This window comes from Parasteatoda tepidariorum, chromosome 5, assembly GCF_982258835.1.
Source record: "Parasteatoda tepidariorum strain Cologne lab strain chromosome 5, Ptep-v5.0, whole genome shotgun sequence".
Classification (NCBI taxonomy): domain Eukaryota; kingdom Metazoa; phylum Arthropoda; class Arachnida; order Araneae; family Theridiidae; genus Parasteatoda; species Parasteatoda tepidariorum.
The window spans coordinates 11717339-11740109 of NC_141759.1; the positions used below are offsets into that span (position 1 = coordinate 11717339).

Consider the following 22771-nt stretch of genomic DNA (forward strand, 5'->3'; position numbering starts at 1 on the left):
GTGAACATGAATAAGCAAGCTTTGGAATTAATTACAATTTTATGCAATATTTTGGTCTTTTTCACGCATGTTCGAAATATAGAATCGCTAGAATTTAAAACATTTCAAGATGGTAGAACGTTTGAAGTTAGAAAAGATGCGGCTGTTGAAATGTTTACTAATGATACATTCAATAACCAAATGTCTCAGGGAGGTAAGAATTTCTGCTTTTTTAAATAAGTTTGTACGAACCTGGAAAAACTCTAGAAGCAATATTAATATATAGATGAAACAGTATGCTTTATTATATACTTGATCATGTTGGCACTTAATTTGCTTAGTAAATTAAGAGATTATGTGTAAAAAGTAAACAAGTTTCAAGTGCAGACTAATCTTCTTTGAAATTGACTTCATTTCTTTTTTCAAGACTTGCGCATTTGAGCCTATTCTTGAGCGCTCAAACGATGTCGACTTTTCGACTTATAATTTCGGAAGCAAATGAAGTGTACATTAAATAAAGCCCACACAGCTTCTTGGGAGTATTCATTTTATTGTGTTTTATTATGTAAGCTACAATCAGAAATGTGTAATAGCTTTAAACATATACTTATGAAGCCTATAGATTTATATTTTTTGTTCAAAAAAGAAAGTCAAGTAAAAAAAAAATTATTCATTGTCACAAAATTAATACGAATTTTGTGAAATCTTTTCTTTTCAAAATCTTTTCTATTTTATCCGTATTCTTTACTTGCACATTTCTTGTAATCTTTTATAAATTAAAAAATTAAATGCTTTCTTATGTTGGAAGTTTATACCACAAAAGAAGAGTTATTGTGGAGAACAATAGCAAAAAGTAAACAAAGAATAAAATAATAAAATAATAAAAAATATGAAAAATATAATAAGGACAACAGAAGCTTACGTCGCCAGGGGCTACCAGTCTCGGAAGTCATAAGAATAGCACAAAATCTTTTCTATCTAGAGAGCAGGACGAGGCTCTAAAATTTGCTCTCTCTGTACTCCTAGGGCTTTGCAAGAAGTCAAGGAAAATAGAAAAAAGAATACAAAAGTAGAATTAATACAATTACGAAAGGAAAAATAAATTTCGAAAAACCTACCTAAAAACAAATTCCATTGCAAAAACCGAAAGCACATCACACTCAGAAATTCATAAAACAAACTTCCGGGCCAGACTACCCCCTGACGAAGTCAGCTTCGGCTTTTATTATTATATTTGTCATATTTTTTCATTGTTTTCTCCTCTGTTTGCAATTTGCTATTGGTTTCAATTTTCTTCTGGAATTTTCCTTTGAAATTGTAGTTATAAGCTATTTTTAACACTAATTTTGATTTATCTTTTTATTATTGTTGTGAAAAACGTGAAATAAACCTATCGTCTGATTTTTGATAACAATTTATTATATATATAATAGAGAGGGGGGATATAGTAGACTAGCGAAAAATTTCTGTTATTTATACCTCTAAATTTATGTGAGCATTTCAGCAGATTCGCAAAATTATGTTAATTTTTTATCTGTAGTTACTTGTCAAAACTCATGGCTGTTAATTAGCAAATAAATTAGCAAGTAAAATCTTAATTCATATTTTGTACTATTTATATTCATCGTTTTCAATAATAGAAGCTATTACATTATGGATGAGATTTACCTCGTTTAATTTTCCATTAGTGAATTTAAACGAACCAATGTCTTATTGGGTCGGTAGTGGACATATATATGTGTGGCTACAGTAGGAATTTCAGCATAAACGAAATCTTTTATTGCCAGTTAATTTGCTTTCATGTTAACAAGATATTTATTTTACCTTAAAGACAATTATCAGATACGACTTTAAAACTTAAATTTTGATTGGACACTGTTCTTATATAACTCAATTTTCTTTACAAAATAAGCATATGGTGGTCAAACAGTTATTAAATACTTAAGTTTTGTATTATTTTCTGAACCACTATTAAAGTTTTCTAAGAAATAATGGAAACTTGAAGCAAATTTTATAGAATTAAAAAGGAAATAGGGCCGCCGGGTGGAAGGTCACGTTAGGCCACTGAGACCTTCCAGAAATTTTCTCTACTCGGCAAATTTTGCTCAGCTGTTAGTCGTATTTTTTAACTTTGATTTACGAGAAAAAAAAAGTTAAAAAATTATTTCAAACCGCAAAATATTTGTAGTGATTTTAAAAATAATAATTTTCAATAAATAATCACCATTTGATCGTATCTACTTCATTCTAGTTCACTTTTTAAATTCAACAAATAAAATTATCTTAAATAAGTTCAACTTTTAATTTGTAATTAATTTTCAAAACGATTATTTCTTTAAAATTTTTTTTAACTTTTCAAACTATATTTCCATTTAAAAGCATAATTCTCATTTCTATCTAATTAATTTTCATCTGACATTTGACGATTGCTAAATAATTTGTTACTCGATTAATGTGATAGTGGAAAATTATATCTTTATATTAGCTGCGAGTCAATCTCTCTTTTTTATATTTATTTATCAAATGGTTCATTATTTATTTTATTTGTTGACTAGAATAAATAAGCATTTCTACTACTGCTTTTTGTGCTCATGGGTATTAAGGCTCCACAATGTGGCTTTTCCTCTTTGTGGCATTATGACTATCTTTTCGAGTAGGCAGTCTTTACGTACTTATCAATCTTAATCAGGATGGGTTTTCAGGATCGAACTTCAGTTCTTCACAATAGTTCAGTGCCTTACCCATTGATCAATCGCAGCTCATTGATTAGAATAAAGTCGTTTAATTATCACTATATTGGTAGAAAAATTACTCTATTACGAAAATATAAGCAACAAAAATATTTTTATTGAAACGAATGAAATACCTACTTATTAATGAGTCGGGCAAATTCGAAATTTCATTCGGCGAAATGGGAATTTCCCCCTCCCAATTATATAAATTCGCTGTGCCCCTGCGAAGAAGTTGTAGATTCCTGTAATATTTAAAGTGCTAGAGCTATATCAATTAAGGATTGCAATGTTAGTTTTATTTAGCCCTCGCTTAAGAACCTTCACCATCCGATTATCAGGTTATATAAATTTGTTTTTATTGTTTATATATACTGTGGTGTCCCAATCACTGTAAACCAACTATATTCTATCAAAAATTAATTAGAAAAATAGTGGCATTCGCGACCATTTAAAATACTTAGGAATACTCTGTTGGTAAATCGGAAAGCATACATTAGGATTTAACATTATTATATATTATTAACACTTTCGCGATGACTGTCACAAATACGTGTCAGCATAAAATCGTATCAATCAGGTTAAAAAGATAAAACTGGTAATCAAAGTAGTTCTTCAAAAGTTTGTTTGTGGACGGGGTTATAATTGCTTGATTTATTTAATTCACCGTTACTTAGTTGAAAATAAAATTATTTAGTTACACTTTGAACTAACATTGATTATATATATATGATTAAACTAACAATAATTAAAGTAAAAGCAAAGTAAGTCTGTCAAATTAGCAATGCTTACATTTAAGTTACCGTTTTTAATTTATTTACACCCTGATTCCGATTTTGCAGGAATGCTTTTACGAATCACCCGTCCCCAAGGGGTTAAACCTGTGAGGATTATTTACTCAAGACTGAAATTTTGCTTTATCTGCTTTCTTATTAGTAACAATGAATCAAATAACAAGTTTTAAGACGCATCTGTACTGGCAATGTGATCTGAGACCAGTGTGGGATTTTTTAAAAAAAGGATCATTAACAAATTAATGATTATAAAAGTATCTCTGTATCACTCAAAATGGAAATAAACGATCAAACATCATTAGAAATATACTTTTCGGTAAACCGGGCACAAGGAAATTGAACTATTTCGTAACACTTTTTTTAATTTCATTTATTTTTTTAAAATTTGTATTTATTTATTTTCAAACTTTATTTATTTTTGAATTCTATTTTATATTTTCTTTTATTTATTTTAATTAGATTTTTATTTTATTTATTTTATTTAGATTTTTATTTTATTTATTTTCATATGATTAAAAATTAAGATAAATAAAGGAAAGCTAACGGAGATTTGTATTTTAAAGTTTAAGTTAAGTTCATGTGCTGACACTAGCTCCAAATCAAAAGCTTTTATTTACTTATTGATAAGGATTATAACACACATTATTTTTCGACAAAGTAAAATAAGATAAATATATTCTTCCAGTTTTCGTAAATTTATTTTTAAATTGAAAATGACGTTGTCCAGTCTTTTTAATTGCTATGCCTTTTTAATAATCTTTTAAAAAATAGTGGTCATTTGAAAACCAAACCATTCCGAATATTTGGCAGGGCAGAAAGCCTATAAATACCAAGATTGAAAACAGTAAAAACTGGTACTTAAAGCCTCTCATTCTAGAATTTTTTTTTTCGTGAAACAGTACATTTCTGAAACTACCGAGATTTTTTTTTACAATTATAGCATGAATATAAAACTGTTTCTTTCCAGAGAAAAAAGTAAACATTGCTAACTAGTTCGTAAAACGAGAATAGTTTTACTCCTCCCGAAAACAAGTTGAAAGTGAAATGGTTTTACTACCAGCTTTTCCGTCTCGCTTTCACCCATGTTTTGTTAATTTTGTGAACATTTTAAAATACTAACCACGATAGAGTTACAATAAAAGGGCGTTGCGTATGAACTTTTAAATCATTTATATAAATAAAAAATAATACATTAAATCATAAACATAGGTACCACCAGAATAAAGTTTTACGAAAAGGGTAGAAAGTTTGCAGCCCTGTTAATTGTATATATTCTCACAGATGTCAACCTGAAACCGATTGCAGATAAATATATTATAATGGTAGTATTTAATTTAAAAATCTAATTTTTATAAATTCGATTTATAGAATTTATACCCACCACTACTGCAAATAATTCATAGACATATACTGTACACCACTTTATTGCAGTTTCGAGCCTAAACAAATTGATGTAAGGCATACCAGCAGTGAAAATTGACTTTAAAACTTCGGAATAGAGTATACCCGGAAATGACACTGAACTAGGCCTACTATATATTTCGGATATTTATCAAAGCAACTATGTGGTTGTCAAAAACCACCAGTTTCGGTCATTCACAGTAACACCCCCCCACCCCCCCACACATATATATATATATATATATATATATACACACACTATCCACCAATAAGTATTTGGACACGTGTGATTGAAAACAAACTTTATTCATAATCAATAGTTGGTAGAGCCACCACGTTAGGCAATTACAGCGTGAATTACAGCGTCGCACACTTTCCACAAGTCCTTGTGTGACGGCTAGTGGTATTTTCTTCCACTCGGCTTGGAGAAGGCATGTAGGTTCCTTCACTGATTTTTTACGGGTAGTACACCCCTTAATTCGGCGATCCATCTCGTCCCAGAGTTTCACGATAGGGTTCAGGTCTGGGCTCTGGGCCGGCCAGTCCATTCGATTAACCCCATTGGCACCATACCAAGCCTTGGTGACCCTCGCAACATGACAGCTGGCATTGTCGTCATAGAAGTAACAGGGGTCCATCCCGTAAAATTGCCACAACGTAGGAAGCACATTGTCATCCAAAATAGTGCAGTAGGCATCGGCATTGAGCTTACCATGAATGGGGACCAAGGGTCCCAATCCACATCAGGAGGGCGTGATGTATATCAGGGCCGCTGTTATAGTCATTTGCATAGGTGTCCGATTACTTATTGGTAGATAGTGTATGTGTGTGTAATTGTTTGAATAAATATTTTTTTATTAAAATTTTTTTAAATACGTAAATATAATTTTTTATAATAAATATTTGCTTAGATATACAGATTTTTTTGTTCATATTTACTAAGTTTTGATTGAAAATAAGTTTTGACTTTATGAATATAGTTTCAGATAATGCATCCGAGCTATGTACTTTTAATCAACATGAATGTGGTTACTCATCTACAAGACACGGCCATATGCAATGGAGCTGGAAAGACTTATCTGCTAAGATCGAAAATTATCACTATAAAGAATTGCAAGGTTTGTTCTTCCTGGGGACTTTTTTTCTTCTTCGGAGAGGAGAAATTATGACGTCACATACTAACTAAATGCTTTCGATGTTCGTTCTAGCTATCGTATCTTACAATATTATTCGTATTAAGAGCAGCTATTTCAAGTCTCACATTTTATTTTATCTTGTAATTCGTTCTTAATACTAACTGACTATTCAAATACAATTTCATTTGCAGATTTTTTTAAAAAATTTACAATTGAAAATGAGGAAATAATTAATAGAATCCAAGTTCCAGTGTTAAATATGAGGCAAAGTTTACATTCAGATTTTCAATATAAAAATTAGATCTATGCTTTTACGCAACTTAACTTAGAAAGTGAGGAAATATTTAATCGAATCCAAGTTCTAGTGTTAAAGATAAGGCAAAGTTTACTTTCCAATTTTTAATATAAAAATTCGATCTATGCTTTTACTCAAATTAACCCAAAATATTATATGGCAAGATTGTGTTTCTTCCGGTCCTTGAGGTTGTTATAGTTCTCAGGACAGTGGAATAAAACCGAAAACCCAGAATAAATAGAAAATGTATCCTAAACGTAAAATAGACAAAGAGAACTTGTACGTATGAAATAAAACTAATCAAGATGTGACAGAAAAGTCTTAAAGAAATTTTATAACAAGTTTACTTAGAGAAAATAAAATATACCAGTAGCTACAACCATAATAATATAAAAAAAATATATATTAATTTTTTTCCATTTGCGTATGAGCCCAGTCCCCTACTCTATTTTACACCCTTATCTCTTTTTGGAGGGAAATGGGAGTGATTTGAGAGGGAAAATTGAATTTTTTCAAAACAGGCATTGTTTCCGATGCATTTAATGAAACCATTTACGAGATTATCAGGCTAATAGTTTAAAAGCTATATAGATTTTATATACAAAAAGTACAAACTTGTATATGTGCCTATTTACGTATCTAACATTGCGATCAAAAGAAAAAATGCATATATGTGGAATTCGTATCGACCTGCCATCGCTGGGATTTGAACCCGGTTCACCTCAATGGAAGGCAAACGTTCTATTCCCTGTGGATAGTATACCTTCCAACATGGCTGAAAGCCCTTATATAGCAAGACGGAAAAGAGAAAAACCTGGTACGTAAAACATTTCATTCCAGCATTTTTATCGAAAAAAATGAAATATCTGTAACTATCAAGATTTCTTTTATAATTCTGGCATATATATATAAAACTGCTTCTTTTCCAAGATAAAGTAGATACTGTTGAAAAATTTAAAAAAAGAATAAGTAAACTCCTCCCCAAAACTAGCAATAACTGAAATGGTTTTACTACCAGCCTTTCCTCTTTTCCGTCTTGCTTTCACCCCTGCCTTCCAATATGAAAAAGGCTACCACTGGCCTATGTGTAATATTTTCATTTAATAATAATTTTTTGCTGAAGATATTATTAAAGTTTGCCAAGTCATATTTTTATGCTTTACTAAAAAGAATGTAGGAACAAAATAGCTTTTCAGATAAACTTATAAATCATTTACTTGTAGTTGTGTGAAAAAAACAGTAAATCCAATTTACGAAACCGGAATGATACATTAAATCATCAACGTAGCTACCACCAAAATTAATTTTCCCAAAAGTTGGCAGCCCAGTATTCAACTTATTATCATATAGTAATGCTGAGAGACAGCTGGTCGACTTGTATCAGCTGCCAACTCATGAAGGGGTTAATAAAATTTTAAATGTCGTTTAATTTATTTAGTATATATGAAATAGATGTCGCTAATAACTATAAACTTTCTTTCAGGTGGTGTTTGGTTTATAAAAGATATCCTTAAGAACAGTGAAACAGCGCTAGAAGTTCTGTTGCGAACACCAAAATATTTCTCAAAAAGAATGCATTCATTCAAATGCTTGCACTTCTATGCTTATTGGAACAGATTTCTTGAGAATGACAACACAATGACGCCAAACTACATCCGAATATCTCAAGCTCCTAGAAAATACAATAATTGTAATCTGATTTCTCTCAAAACATAGAGGATGTCTCATAAATGATTGATTCATATTGAACGTAGATTGTAAATACTATCTGATATGAGAAAAAAATAATGTGGCATTTGCTGCATTGTTGTTATTAGAACAATACATTTTAGAGAAAAATGCATTGAGTTTAAATAATTTTAAATTTCGACACATGGTACCGCTAGAAGAAACATGAGCATGTTAAGAAGATTCAACGAAAACATTGTCAAATGTATGTGCGAAAATACAAAAATACATTCATACAAAAATATATACAATCATATTAAAAATACAAAAGTTGGCTACATTTACAATTTTGCTAAATAGATTTTAATAGTCAATGTTGCCTAGTGGCAACTATTTGAACTTATTTTATTAAAAACAAAATACTTTCCTAATAATACTGCCGGCAACGGTATATTTTTTTATTGAAATAATGTTTTTAAAATCATTTTATGGACACCCTATAAATCTGTTAGACTATCGGAATTATATTTGTGCTAAATTATGTAATATCCCAAAAAAAGAAATTTGAAAAAAAAATGCTTTTTATTCATTTACAAAAATTTATCAATGTATTTCAAAGAAGCTGTTGATCTTAATTCTTAATAAATGAAAATAAGCGCACATTTAAAAAAAAAAGGATTTTACCTTCAACATAGAAAAAGAGAGATTTCTTTATGTAATTAATAACCATACATTATTAAAATGTTAAATAAAATATTTTTACTTGTTTTGAAGCAAACTAATGAAAAAAATTAAAAATCAGTTTAAGAAAAATTCTGCGTCAAAGACTTTACTTGCTCTTCTTATCAAAATTTGCCAATCAGAATTTCGCTTAGTAAAAAACGACTTGTCTGAAAGCTTTTAGTATGATATTTCAAATTGTACAAACAGTTTTGCTGTGTTAAATCTTGTAAAACATTAACTGCTAAAAGAAAGATTGTTTTCATAGATTAGTATCGAAAGTGACTCAATATTTTTTATCCAACTCCTGTATCTATGCACTTGTTTGCTCCTTTGAAAGTAATACTTAAAACAAGAATCATAAACTGATATGTATCAAGTTACTACGCCCACCGTATTAGTGAAATAGTGACACCCTTGGGTAAACAATAAAAACAATATTCCAGGTGTGGATGATACTGTTGAATTACATAAAAATTTAGCTTGTAAATAAGAGAAACTGATTGCAGATTTGATGCAAAAGTATCTAAGTTTTGTTTAAAAAATTCTCATGCAGCGAAAAAAAAATGTTTCTCAGTATTATGTATCTTTTTTTCCACCTCGTTAGACCTAAATTAACCATTACAGATCTGCCAACTACAACGCCTTTTGCTAAATATTTTATAGAGTGGTAGACGTTCAAAAACCAAAGCATTCAGAAGTTTGGTAACTTTGCCAGCATTTTAAAAGCATTATAACGAAAGAGCTATAACAAAGTGACTTTGCATATGAACTTTAAAATCATTTATATGTAGTGGGGAAAAATAAGTTCAAATGAATAAGAAATGATATATTAAAACACAAACCTAGGCATCACTTGAATAAATTTTTACAAAAAGTAAAAACAGTTGGCTGCCCTACCATTAGGATACCTCGCCAAATTCAGCTTACTCACGACCTGGAAAAATTAGAGTCAATTTTTAGCACACATAAATGCATTAAAATATCTATATATTTTTTTCACATTTAAGCTATCACTTTAAAACAATTTTCAGGTTTTCATTCAGGTCATTATTTCATTTCATTATTTCAGGTTTAAATAAATTAAAAAATTTCTGATGAAATAAATTTAATAATCAATGAAAAATGAAATAATTTTAAAAATACCATTGAAACTGATTTTATTACTAATAATAGAATAACTGTTTTCAATTTTTACAGATTATAAAGATTTCAAACTTGAAGCTGATCGATGGCTGGAAATTAAAGTAGATATGAGCGTATCTGAAGATTATCAAGTAAATACCAAATACTATTAATTTTAAATAGGTAACATAAAAAATGTTTTTCTGTAAATATATATTGTTCAGAGCTTCGCCAGTTATTGTAAATTTATACTTATACATATCCCGTATTCAAGAGATAAATATTGTCAATTTGGCCAAATGTACGACGCGGAAAAAAAGAGCTAATTTCCTAAATAATTTCGATTTAAATATCGGATTTTATTTTTTCTGTTTCGAGAGCCTAATTTTGAATAAGCTTATTATAAGTTACGAGAGCGATATTTTAAACTAAAAATTCAGACAAAAATTGTTCTTTATCTGAAAAAAAAAATACAAACTTAAGTTGTGCTCTCTCTCTCTCTCTCTACTTATATATATATATATATATATATATATATATATATATATATATATATATATATATATATATATATATATATATATATATATATATATATATATATATATACTCGTATATATTCAAACATAGAACAAATTTCAAAAGATACAAAAAAGGCCGCGTTGTTTTCTTTTTTTTTGCGAATTAAAGAGTGAAAAAAAATAATTCGACTTTTCTTCAACCCTTTAATGGGCCCTTTATTTCTGGTAAAGGTAAATTAAAGCATTTTTGAAATTGAAATTGTTTTAAGAACAGTAATTGATATAAGAAGAAAAAAACTCATTTAGTTTATAAAAATGCCATTTTTTTGGTGGTAAATATATTTTACATGACCTATTAGGAACTTGCTGACTTTCATTTTTCTTTATTTATAAAATAAATTCCTTAAATGCTACAAACTTCAAAAGGAATTATGTATTTTATAGTTTTTATACGTTTTTTAAAAGTGACAAATGGTTACCAATTTTATTCAAGAAAGCTGAAATTATTGAAGAATGGAAACCTAAATTGAAAGTGGTAAAACGTGGTGGTAAGTATACTTACCACGGCCTTCAAAAAGGTTAATAGTGTTTACGCCAAAATTTGTAGCTAAAAGGTACTTTTTGATAAAAGGTACTTTTCGATAAAAGGTTTGCTAAAAAGTACTTTCTGATAAAATAAAATAATGAATTATTGCTTAAACTGTTGATAATTTCTAAGGTGATATTCTTTTTAGATAACAAGATCCGAGATAAATAATCGAAAAAGCTAACGAATGAAATTACTACTCTTTTTTTTTTGTTGAAAAAAAGGACAAGATCTCGAATCAGGAACACCAGAACCTACTGAGTTAACACAATCGTCACCAACCATATTAAAAAGAATTTCAATAATCCGAGGAAAGATTAATAATCTAACAAGGAATAGAATCACTAGTGTTTATATTTTTGAAAAATGGATCAAAATGGGAATATTAACTCCCACTGAATAAACATAAGCATTACCAATTATGTTAAATAACTATCATGGAAATTAATAATATATGGTTGTCATATAGATAACATGAATTATTAATTGCGTGGATCATTAATCTCTAATTATAGATATATTGATATATATTATTTTTTGCAGGTAGAGTTTGCTACTTTTTCTTACTATACTCGATCCATTGTTGTCGTGGATGATGTTAGGATCGTGGATGGGAGATGTTCAGGTAAAAAAGTAAATTTTTTATATTCTAATAAAACTGAAATTTTAGTCTGGATAACGGTTTTTATTTAAAATGTCTCATACATATAAAACGGAAAGAGATGCTATTTCCTTTTATAGAGTTACTGTCACTTATCCCTGCTATAGCAGCATGGCTATTTTCTCGAACAGCTGTTAGTTTTTTTAAGGAATCATTGATAAAACCCAGTGTTAGAAGATTCTTAGAGTCATTTTCGAAAAAAAATTGAGATTTCAACGAGTAAAGGTTTTATTTTAATTTTATTTAACTAAACAGCAGGGATTTATTTTTCTCAACAGTTTATGGCCCTAAGTGACAATCTTTGAGTGTTTTGGAGTAGAAGAATGTTACAAGCCCATTTGTCAACAAACATCCAATAACTGTTATCAAAAACCTGTTCTTTTGTAGCATAATAGAACACTGATAGTGGGATCTTGAAGTCACAAAAACTCAACTAATTGTTAAAGGATTAATATATATATATATTTTTTAAATTGGAAACTTGCGTCAATTATTCACTTTATTACAATTGGAATAAAGGAACGCTAATCTTTATTTTGTCCCTTACTTAAAAGAGCATTGTTTTGATTTTGAAGCACCAATTTACAAAAATACGCTAATCTTTATTTTGTCCCTTACTTAAAAGAGCAGCGTTTTGATTTTGAAGCACCAATTTACAAAAATAAGCTAATCTTTATTTTGTCCCTTACTTAAAAGAGCAACGTTTTGATTTTGAAGCACCAATTTACAAAAATGTCACTTATAACTTTCTGTCACTTAGCTCTTTATAAACGTAAACGCAATTAGAAAGGTAAATTTTTATGAATCAAATGTTATTTTTTTTAAATTGCTATAAATTCCATTTGAATAGTTCTTTCTTTTAAATAAATGGGAAAAAATGAAAAAAAATTGAATAAAATAAAAAAGTAAATTTAATTAGATTTATCTAGGATTAGGTAAGTTTTTCTAGAAAATAAACCGTGCAACTTAATCCCTAAAATAAAAGTGAAATTAAAAGCAGTAAAATTTCTATTACCCTCATGAAATATTTTTTAAAAATGTTTCCCAATAATCCACACTCTGAACGTCTTATGGGTTATTTTTCAAAAAAATTATGATAGTTTTATCTTAATTGAAACCACAGTTAGAAGGGATTTTGATATGACTTTATTATCTGATAAGTGCTATTTTGAGGGCATTGTGCTTGATATTCAACTTATGCATGTGCAATTTATGCATTCTGAAAATGTTTTTCATTCTTTCTGGTTTTCGTTTCGAAAAGATAACATTAATATTTAGAATTTAACGACTTATTGCTACTAACTGAGAGCTGATTGAAATTTTTAAAAAATGGATATCGATACTTTGATTCATTTATAACAAGTCTTTAGAGTGGACCACTATTTATTAAACATGTCTACTTTTGTTTTAATTTGAATATTTTTAAAGGTAATGGAGTTCCTTTAATCGAGTCTTTATCATGAAAACTCTCAGTTTTTTTTTCTTTTTTTTTTAAAAAAAAAAGCTGATTTCAAGCTGGAAGAAGAAATAAGCAAATGCCCTTTTATTAACATGAAAAAATTCTCTAATGGTTTGTTTAATCTCATTTAGATATGAAGCCTATTACAAGTCCATCAACTACTACTACTTCTGAATTTACTACAACAAGTACTCCAGATCCCTTTACCAGTACTTTATCTACGACAGAAAATACTCCGGATCTCTTTACCAGTACTTTGTCTACAACAGAAAGTACTCCGGATCTCTTTACCAATACTTTGTCTACGACAGAAAGTACTCTGGATCTCTTTATCAGTACTTTGTCTACGACAGAAAGTACTTCAACTATTGGTTCGATTGACGAAGAGAAAACTAGAAAGACTATGTTCACCAGAGAAGATCAAAATACAAATCCTTCTTTCACGACTGAAGGAACTTCTCTTGGAAGACTAACTACTAGCAGTAAGTTATTCATGTAATAACACATCTATTTTGCTTAATTATTTCTTGAGTTTCTTCAATTTTAAAGTTTTGTGGACGCTGCTCAAATTCTATTAAACTCTTTGTATGTTGAGGTTGCGTTTTTGCAACAGCTAGTTGTGCAGTAAAAAGCAAATATTTGAAAAAAAAAGGTATGCAATGAGACGTTGACTGGCTGTCGCATTATAATTTATATTTCTTGCTTAAGCGCATTGAAAAATGTTGCTGGGACATAGTTTCAGTTACAGTGAAAATTTCAAGAAAGACCACCCTTCTGTATCGATCATTCATCATCGCTACTTAATGTATTCAGTATTTACGACTATTTTTAGGTGGCACAGAATATTTTCCATAGACTTTGCGTTGAAGACAACATTTAGACCTTTAGGAGAACACCATTAAAACCCCTCTCTTTCCCCCAAAAAGTTTACTTATTTTGAATAGTTCTAAGATTCAAAATTAGCATTTCCCACCCAAGAAAATGACACGGATTGAAATTAAAATAGTTTTTGAAAAATCGTGTTCCTTCGATAACATTTTGAACTGAATGGAGGTAACCTTTAACAGCAACCAACCTCCATTAACGACCATTTTACTGTGGAGCAGAGAGTGGTCGCTCCCGTGAGGTTTCACTGTATAATGAGCTTCTAACTGCTCAGTATAACTACTTACATGATTAATATATTTTGCTTAATATTTTGAATAATATATTTTGATTTATATTATGATTAATATATTTTCGGAACGCTAATGTCTTTGTATCAATGAAATAATTTTAAAACGTTAAATCATTAATTTTGAATTTTTTTTTCTAAATACACAAGAGATTTTGACAGTTTTGAACAAATCATTTCAAAGGGCGCTTGAAAAAACAGCCCCACTTACTTTTTTCACATTAATATAAACCACTAGAATTTTAAATTTTTTTCTCTTAAAAAATTTGGTTTGATCACCGCATCATCCCCATCAATCCGGAGGTCCGAAAGGCCCAGGCTTCTCGGACATGGATACCACACAGCCGTCACTCACAAGACGGGTATGCGGTAATGCGCACCAAGTGCCCAATCCTACAGACCCACTAAGCTCGTTTGTATGAGCTTGCTGCAAGGGAAAGGGTTAGATCATGGCATGCAGATTAATTAAAAACAGATAATAATTAAATTAAGAATTTTAATTGAAAGAATTGAAAAAATTAACTAATGTTTATTCTATAATTAATTAAAAATAATAAATAAGTGGAGAAGTTAATAATTAAGCAAATTTAATGATTAGGTTAAGAATGATAATTGAAGGAGTTAAATAAATTATTAAAGATTAATCTACAATTGAAAAAATTTGTAAACCAAATGGAGAATATAATACTTAAGCATATTAAATGGAGATTTGCATCACCTGAATAAAACATTGATGATTAAGGAAAAGTTTGTGTGGACATGAAGAAACTTAAATCAATTAGTTCTACGCATTTGACATAAACTTAGGACTGTAATATGATTTATTACATTAGGTTTATTATATTTGATTACATGATTTGATTGTCAATTGATTTCAATAATTACATATTCAAAGTTTCTTGCAAAGGCTATAATCATATCATGGTTATAAGTTATTAAATTAGTTACATTGGTTAATGGTAGGTTACAGTGCATCATGACATTATTACAGTACATTAGATTGCATTACTTGAGTTTTTACAATGATTACATTCTTTTGTTACTTAGGTACATTTTAGTTACTTTGGTTCGTGGTTACAATGTTTAAATAGTACATAATTTTGTAGTTACATTGATCATGGGAATTGGAATTTAATGTTCTTTATTTTATGACATCCATTTCACAAATCATGAGTATTACATTTTTAGTTTTACAGTTATTGTTAATATTTATGAATTAATTGTAAATATTTGACATTTTTAGATTATACTAATGGTCACAATATTATTGGATATTAAACTAGCGAACTGATTGATTAGATGAATGCTGGACTGATAAGGTTATAAAAATTGAAATGAAATTGTGATACCTATTTATAGATTAAGTGGTTTTAATAAGGAGTTTAATTGAGAGCTGCAACTGTGGGTTTCGGGTTACTTGGTCGAAAGGGAAAAAATTGGCTAAGAAACTTGGTCTTCGGAAAAACAAAACTGGTTTTCGCCCTCTCTTGGTACCGAGGACTGGATCCATAGAACTGGTCTTGTCGCCTGCAGGGTGGCATTGTATCTTGTACAATGTTTCACCCAAATCATACTTGGAGATTTGGCGACCTCGACTCGTTTTGTGTACCAGTAAAACAATGTGGTTTAAAATCAACAACGTTTTATTTTGATAAATCTTAATAAAAATAAAGCTAACCGCTTTAGTGTGAATAAAATGCCTCCTAAAGATACTAAATTTTTAAATGTAATGGCAAAACGGGTACTTCAAATATATAATTTGTTTTTAAAAATTTATAATTAAATTTTTCCTGTTCGCCGCTAACATTTATAATCTAATTTCATAGGTAGATATCTGATGCCTAAATGTTCTTTCAAAAACAGTTCAAAAACTGCAAAATTAGAAAAACCACATATTTCTTTGCTGGGTAGTTTGCTACCATTTGAATACTTTGGGTTAAAATTTTAGAGTATAAGCATGATTGCTACAGTTTTCTTGGATCGCTTCATTTGCTTAAAGGGTAAATTGTGTATTACATAAAAAGCAGAGATGTAATATTCCAGATAACATTTCAATTGTTCTTTTGTCTTTTTTGCTCTTTGTATTTGGGGAGAGGAAAACATTTCGTGTTTGCCCAAATGACGGCTACAGGCGTCAACAGGTTTCTTGGTAAAAATGTGATAATTTTTCTTTCCAAATATACAATTGAAGCTCACTTACTTGCAGCAGTCATAAACAATGGGAAATATAATCTGTGTTTCAAAATACAATAGTCCTACAAAAATCATGCGGACACGTGTTAAATTAAAGAAAATTTGCATTTTTATTAAAATTTAATAAAACATATCATGTATTATACAATTCAGAAGACAGTGCAAGTCCATCGATATCCACATTCCAATTAACAAGCACTTCAAAGCAAGTTACCAGTAACAAGATTTCAACTCTAAGTACTACTTCAGCAATTAGTACGAGTGACATCGAAAACATTGGAACATCGAACATCACCAAGGATGACAAAAAGGAAAAACCCACGACAATGGCTTTGATTATTGAACCAGCAACCAAACGTAAGCAATTTAATTACATCGAACAGATAATTACAATATACGTGCTTTTATTAAGTATTATAATTTTTTAATAATAATCAAAAACATTTAGTATAAATTTTTTTTGCATTTATTTAAAAAATGCTATTTTATATAACAAAATACATAATTTGAGAAAATTCGGTTGAATAGCTCCTGAGAAATTGAATTTTAAAAATACATTTAAAAAAAAAATTCTGTTTCTGAAGAATTCTGTTTGACTGTTTTTGCTCAAATTTTGTATTTTGTCATGTAAAATTACATTGTTTAAAATGATGAAAAAAATTGTATACCTTATAATTCAAAATCTTTTTGACTATTATTAAATAAAATAATTAAAAATAAGGAAATATTTCTGAAATTTATATTTTTTGTGGAATTATCTTTCAGTAAATAAATTTTATAATTGTTTGCAACTTTTTTTAAAATTTGTTTAAAGAATTTCCGACATATGATGAATTACACGAAAAGTAAAATTAACAATAAGGGGTCGAAACTTTGGATCACTCTCTTGACCAAATTATTGGGACTACATTTCCCAGATTACAACCTTACAGCAGCAACTGGCCCTCCAACACAAATTTGAAACTGCAGTTCTCTTCTCGGACTCACAAGCGGCCATACAATCAATTAGCTCACATGACCGTCCCTTGACACCTGAGATTTTCCAATGTCAAGACCTCTTGAGGTCTTTATTTTTGAGGGGAAAACGAATAATCCTCCAGTGGGTGCCAGCCCATTGTGGTATTTGGGGCAATGAGCAGGCAGATTTACTTGCCAAGAAAGGTGCCAATTTGCTACAACAACTAAATACGGCCACTTCCTTTTCAAAATCAAACTGTTCCTTAAAGATATATGTAAAACCAACTCATTACAAGACCTTCAGACTCGCACAGCTTTGAAAAGTTGGAGAAATGTGAGCTCTTCTTTAATTCCCGACACACCAAGACGTGATGCAGTTGCGGCTTTCCCTATATATATACAGACCACGATTGTCTTTCTGCTCACTTATATCGCATAGGCCTTTCCACCACGCCTTTTTGTCCACTTTGTAAATCTGGAGAGAAATTGGGCAGGGACCACCTGCTTCTATGTGGGGCTCTTCATGGACTTAGACATGGAAATAAGACTTAGTTGAAAATCTGCGTGCAAATACCAAAGTTTAAGAAAAAAAATAATGATAAATTAAATAATACAATAAATAAATGTCTAATTGATCGGATTCTAAATTTGTTAAACCAGGAGTTGAAAGTTGTTAAATAGATACACTAAATTCATTAATATTCAAAATATTCAATGGTAACATATAGCTCAATTTTTTCCTACTACGGATTTTATTACATTCTGTCATTGGGCATAGTGTCACCATTTTGATAAACTTATATAATTTATATAAACTGTTTTTCTATGAAACCTAAATATCATTTTACATCTATAACAGCCTTCCTAACATATATACTTAAGAGTTTTTATATGGATATTCTACCATGTTTTTAAAATTTTCTAGAGACGTGTTTGGTATGAATTTATTTGTTTGTGACCGTATTTTGTATTAGGTAATAGTAAGCTGACCAGCTACCTGATTAAATTATAAAACTGGTAGCGAAATTTCTAAAATAAGCATTCGGCTACCCACTTATTTACCTTTTTAATTATTTAAAAAAAGACATTCCTCTCAGAAATTCCCTACGAAGAATTTATGTTCTTGGAAAATTAAATTTAAAAAGTACAGCATTGAGTTTCTAAAGATCGATACAGAAATCCTACAATTAATCTTTCTATAGTTTCAAGAGAACGCTAAGTTATCTCAGTTATAATATGTACAGAACAATGGTAGTGCAGCAGGATACTGGATAAAAATGTTTGTATATAATATATATATAAAAATAAATGTTGATATCTTCTTAACGCTGTTATTCGAAGCTCTTTAGCCGAGGAAAATATAAAAAGTCATAGTTTAAGTGCTTTACGTAATGCGATGATCTTAAACTATATTTATATTATCTTGCTGCGAAGAATTACCTGGACTTTAGAAAACAGACAGACAACTTAAATTTTTTTAAAAGTTATTAAACTTTCTTGTTAGAAGTCGAAAATTTGGTGATACTTTTCCCCCTTGATGAAAATTATCAAAATTACTGCCGTATTATCAATTTTTGCAAATTATTATGAGCCTATGTAATGCTGAATTGAAGTGCGTTTTAAAGTTTTAGCTAAGCGTGCGAGACCAAAGCGTGCAAGACCAAAGCGTTACCAAAAGGTTAAAGGTTTACCAATGCGTAAGAGTCAAAATTATGATGACCTGTTCCTGGATCATTCGGAAAGACGTATCCCAAACACCGAGGCCAATATCCCATTGAGCAACTCTAGAACGACGTTGATAAAGTATTTCTTTTGCTGCACAATTTTATTTTGGCCGATCAATTTATTTTCAATGTCTACTCCTCAATTTACTCAGCTAATCTAGAATTTTTATCGTCGATAATTGCTTAAATCTTCTCAACTGGTTTGCCAGTAATAATAAGACAGTGGCTCTCCAATGGATTCTGGCCCACTGTGAAAATCAAGAAAATGTTATTTCCTGGTAAAAAAGGGGCCTCTGTCCTTCAGACATCAACTTCCCGACTTCCTTTCAATAATGTCAATAGTCGAATAAAAATATCTTCAGGGATTCCTTCAGCGAAGAACTAAAAAATCGCAATTTAAATAAACCATAGGATTCTTAATGTCCTTCAGTGACCATAGATGAAATATGTCACCATGTTTCGTCTGATATATGGACAAGATATTCTGAATAAACATCTATGTCACATCAACGTAGTTCATGATCCCTTTTGTACCTTATGTAATCTCTACGAAGCGAATAGAGATGGACATGTCTCACTTGTTTAGATGCTCTCCTCTTTGATCTCATTTATAGATTTACTGTTATTACTGTTATGTTTTTGATATTCAATTGTCTTTTTTTTAATGTGACTTAGGAAATTAAAAAAAAATATCTAAATGTTTCTCTTTTATGTCCTTTTACAGACCAGATGCTAGTGTTTATTTTTATTTGCTTTCTGGGAGCTACTTTTTTCATTGTTCTTGTTGGAGTCGCCTTGTCTGCAATAACGTATAAAAGGTATACATCATATTAGTCTTTGTAATTTATATTTAACTAGGGGGCTAAGCCCTCTGTTCGCTGCCGCTCACCAATCCCGATTATTGCTTCGCAATAATTGTCTTCTCTTGGCAGAAAGCATTTTTTCCACTAAAGTTAAATTTATTCGCTTAACATATATGTACTAAAAGGTATTCTGTTCACTTACTTTTGTGCCTCTACTTCCCACGTCCAAATATTATTATCTATTAGTATTAAAAACTTTTAGATCTCTTGGTGAACAGAAGTCATTTTTCGAAGTAATCATTTTTTAAAATAACATTTATATTCTTATAACATTATTTTGTTTAAACAAATTAATCAATATCAAATATATATATACACTGGTTATCATAAATTAAGGAAAATTCACAAAAATCGCGATAACTCAAGAAATTACACATGGAATTTTATGAAACTTACCCACAATATACAACACATAGTAAGGTATTAAACAACATAAAAAGAAATTATCAGACATTAATAGTAGTATAGAAATTAGCACATGTATAAAATAAACAAATTGGAAGTATCGGTTTGCAATAGAAAAAGTACCTTTAATATGGAATATGATTGCCTCTAGAAGCAATACAGCACAAACAGCGATGTGTGATGCTTTCAATTATGCGGTCTATCAGTTCAATAGGAAGTGAGAGCCATTGCTCTTGTAAAGCAGTTGCAAGCGTGGCAAGGGTCTGAGGGGGCGGATTGATGGCAGATACACGCCTCCCTAGAGCATCCCAAACGTGCTCGATAGGATTCAAGTCCGGGGATCGAGCTGGCCACTCCATGCGAGTAATTGTTTCCTGTTGAAGATAATCATCAACAATGCGAGCTCTGTGTGGTCTTGCATTATCGTCCTGTAACAGGAAGCAATCACCAATTGCCCCGGCATATGGGCGCACATAAGCATCAAGGATGTTGTCTCGATAAACCTGAGCATTCACGGTTCCCCTTGGAAAGACATGGAGGTATGTGCGCCCTCCTAAGGATATGCCTCCCCAAACACAGACACTGCCTCTTCCGTATGCATCTCTTTCACGGATGTTTGATGGATGATAACGGGTCCCAGGTTCTCTCCATATCAAATAACGTCTACTGTCACTTTCTAGACTAAACCTGGACTCATCCGTAAAGAGAACAGGCCTCCATTGATCTGACGTCCAGTGGACATGTTGTCGGGCCCACTGCAAACGGTCTCTCCTATGGCGTGATGTGAGCGGCACGCAAATGGCTGGTCGTCTCGCATACAGACCACCTTCGTGGAGCCTTCTGCGCACAGTTGACGTTGACACCAACCTTCCGGTGGCTGCAGCAAGAGAGGATCTAAGATGTGTCGGAGTAGCGGTTCTATTCCTGCGTGCACTTAATGTCAAATATCGGTCATCGGCACTGGTCGTAACAGTTGGCCGTCCTTGACTGAACCTCCTAGATGCCGAATCTGTGGTTTGAAATTGCCTCCAAAGTCTATGAACCACAGATGGACTCACATTTAGCCATCTGGCCACTTCTGATTGACTCTGCCCTGCCTCTAGTCTCCCGATGGCTCTCCATCGTAGTTCTTCAGGCAAATGATGCCTAGAGGTCATTATTACGAATTGGCTATCTCAGATTTTCAATGTCGCAATCACAGTAAAATTTGTGTGCTTTCTCTCAAACTTGGACTTTTATGCTCCAGGCAGATGACGTAAGCCGAGTGCAGCGCCACTAATTTGCATATTGCAATTTTACTCAGCTACTCTTAGTGGACAACATATGCAAATTTTGCACGGTTTGGCTTACTTTTGAAAGAGTTATCGCTATTTTTGTGATTTTTCCTTAATTTATGATAACCAGTGTATATATATATATATATATATATATCCTCACTTGTTAAATGGTGGTCCCAAATGTTTTGAGGTTTTATCCCCTTATATATAGCTTTAATACCTTATTAATTATTAATTAATACCAATTTGCAATTTTTTGTTTTTCAGGTTGAGGAAGAGTGTCCTGATTGCAATGAAGTGAAAGCATCTTCACTTCCTGCATCTAAACATCACGTAGAATTAATAAACTTCCTTATACTGTATGAAAATTTTATGTAGTTTTGAATATAACAGTCTGTGTTGATTAATAAATTTTAATGATAACAACCATGTAAGATAATAAAGAATTTAATGCAATACTAGGATATTTTGTTAGTTCATATAAAAAAAAACATGGCTGAAAGTATAGATTTTTTCCTTTTAACAATTTATTTTTGTCAAATTAATTTATAATATACATTTTCTATATTTATATATAACTATTAAAATGATATCCAAAGAGCGCGAATGCAACAAAATATAGAGACAGGAAAATGGATCGATGGTAGAGCATTTGCTCTTAAATATAATGTCGGTATTTTCTTTCATTAGCTCTTTTTTTATTAGTTTCAATATATATATATATATATATATATATATATATATATATATAATAGATAGATAAATACAAGAAAGCATGATGAAAGTTAAGAAAAACAATAAGTTTCATTTATTTAATTATTATTCCCCCCCCCCTCTTTTTTCATATGTCTATAATTTTTCTTTGTTTTATCGTCATTTTGTTTTATCGTCAATACTTTAGAACTATAAATAGATAAGTTTAAAATTTGTCAGATGATTAGCACGAATTAAAATCCTTTTACTAATCAATTAACGTTTAGTTATCATTGTTTGAAGAACCGTTTCAAACGAGATAAGAAATTAACGATCAACGATATTGAAGATTGCACCGTTGGAATATAAATTTGAACAGAAATTCAAATTTGTATCATTTTTCCCGATTTG

At 30.5% G+C, this 22771-nt stretch overlaps 1 protein-coding gene across 1 annotated transcript; it reads left to right on the plus strand.

Moving 5' to 3' along the window:
* LOC107443529 (uncharacterized) lies at window positions 1-22119 on the plus strand. Its single transcript, XM_087165207.1, has 9 exons — window positions 1-193; window positions 5884-6021; window positions 7818-8024; window positions 9923-9999; window positions 11498-11579; window positions 13206-13556; window positions 16595-16798; window positions 19847-19940; window positions 21935-22119. The coding sequence occupies exons 1-9, from the start codon at window positions 7-9 to the stop codon at window positions 21966-21968; spliced, it is 1374 nt and encodes a 457-aa protein (XP_087021333.1). The 5' UTR covers window positions 1-6; the 3' UTR covers window positions 21969-22119.
* Window positions 22120-22771: the final 652 nt, after the last annotated feature.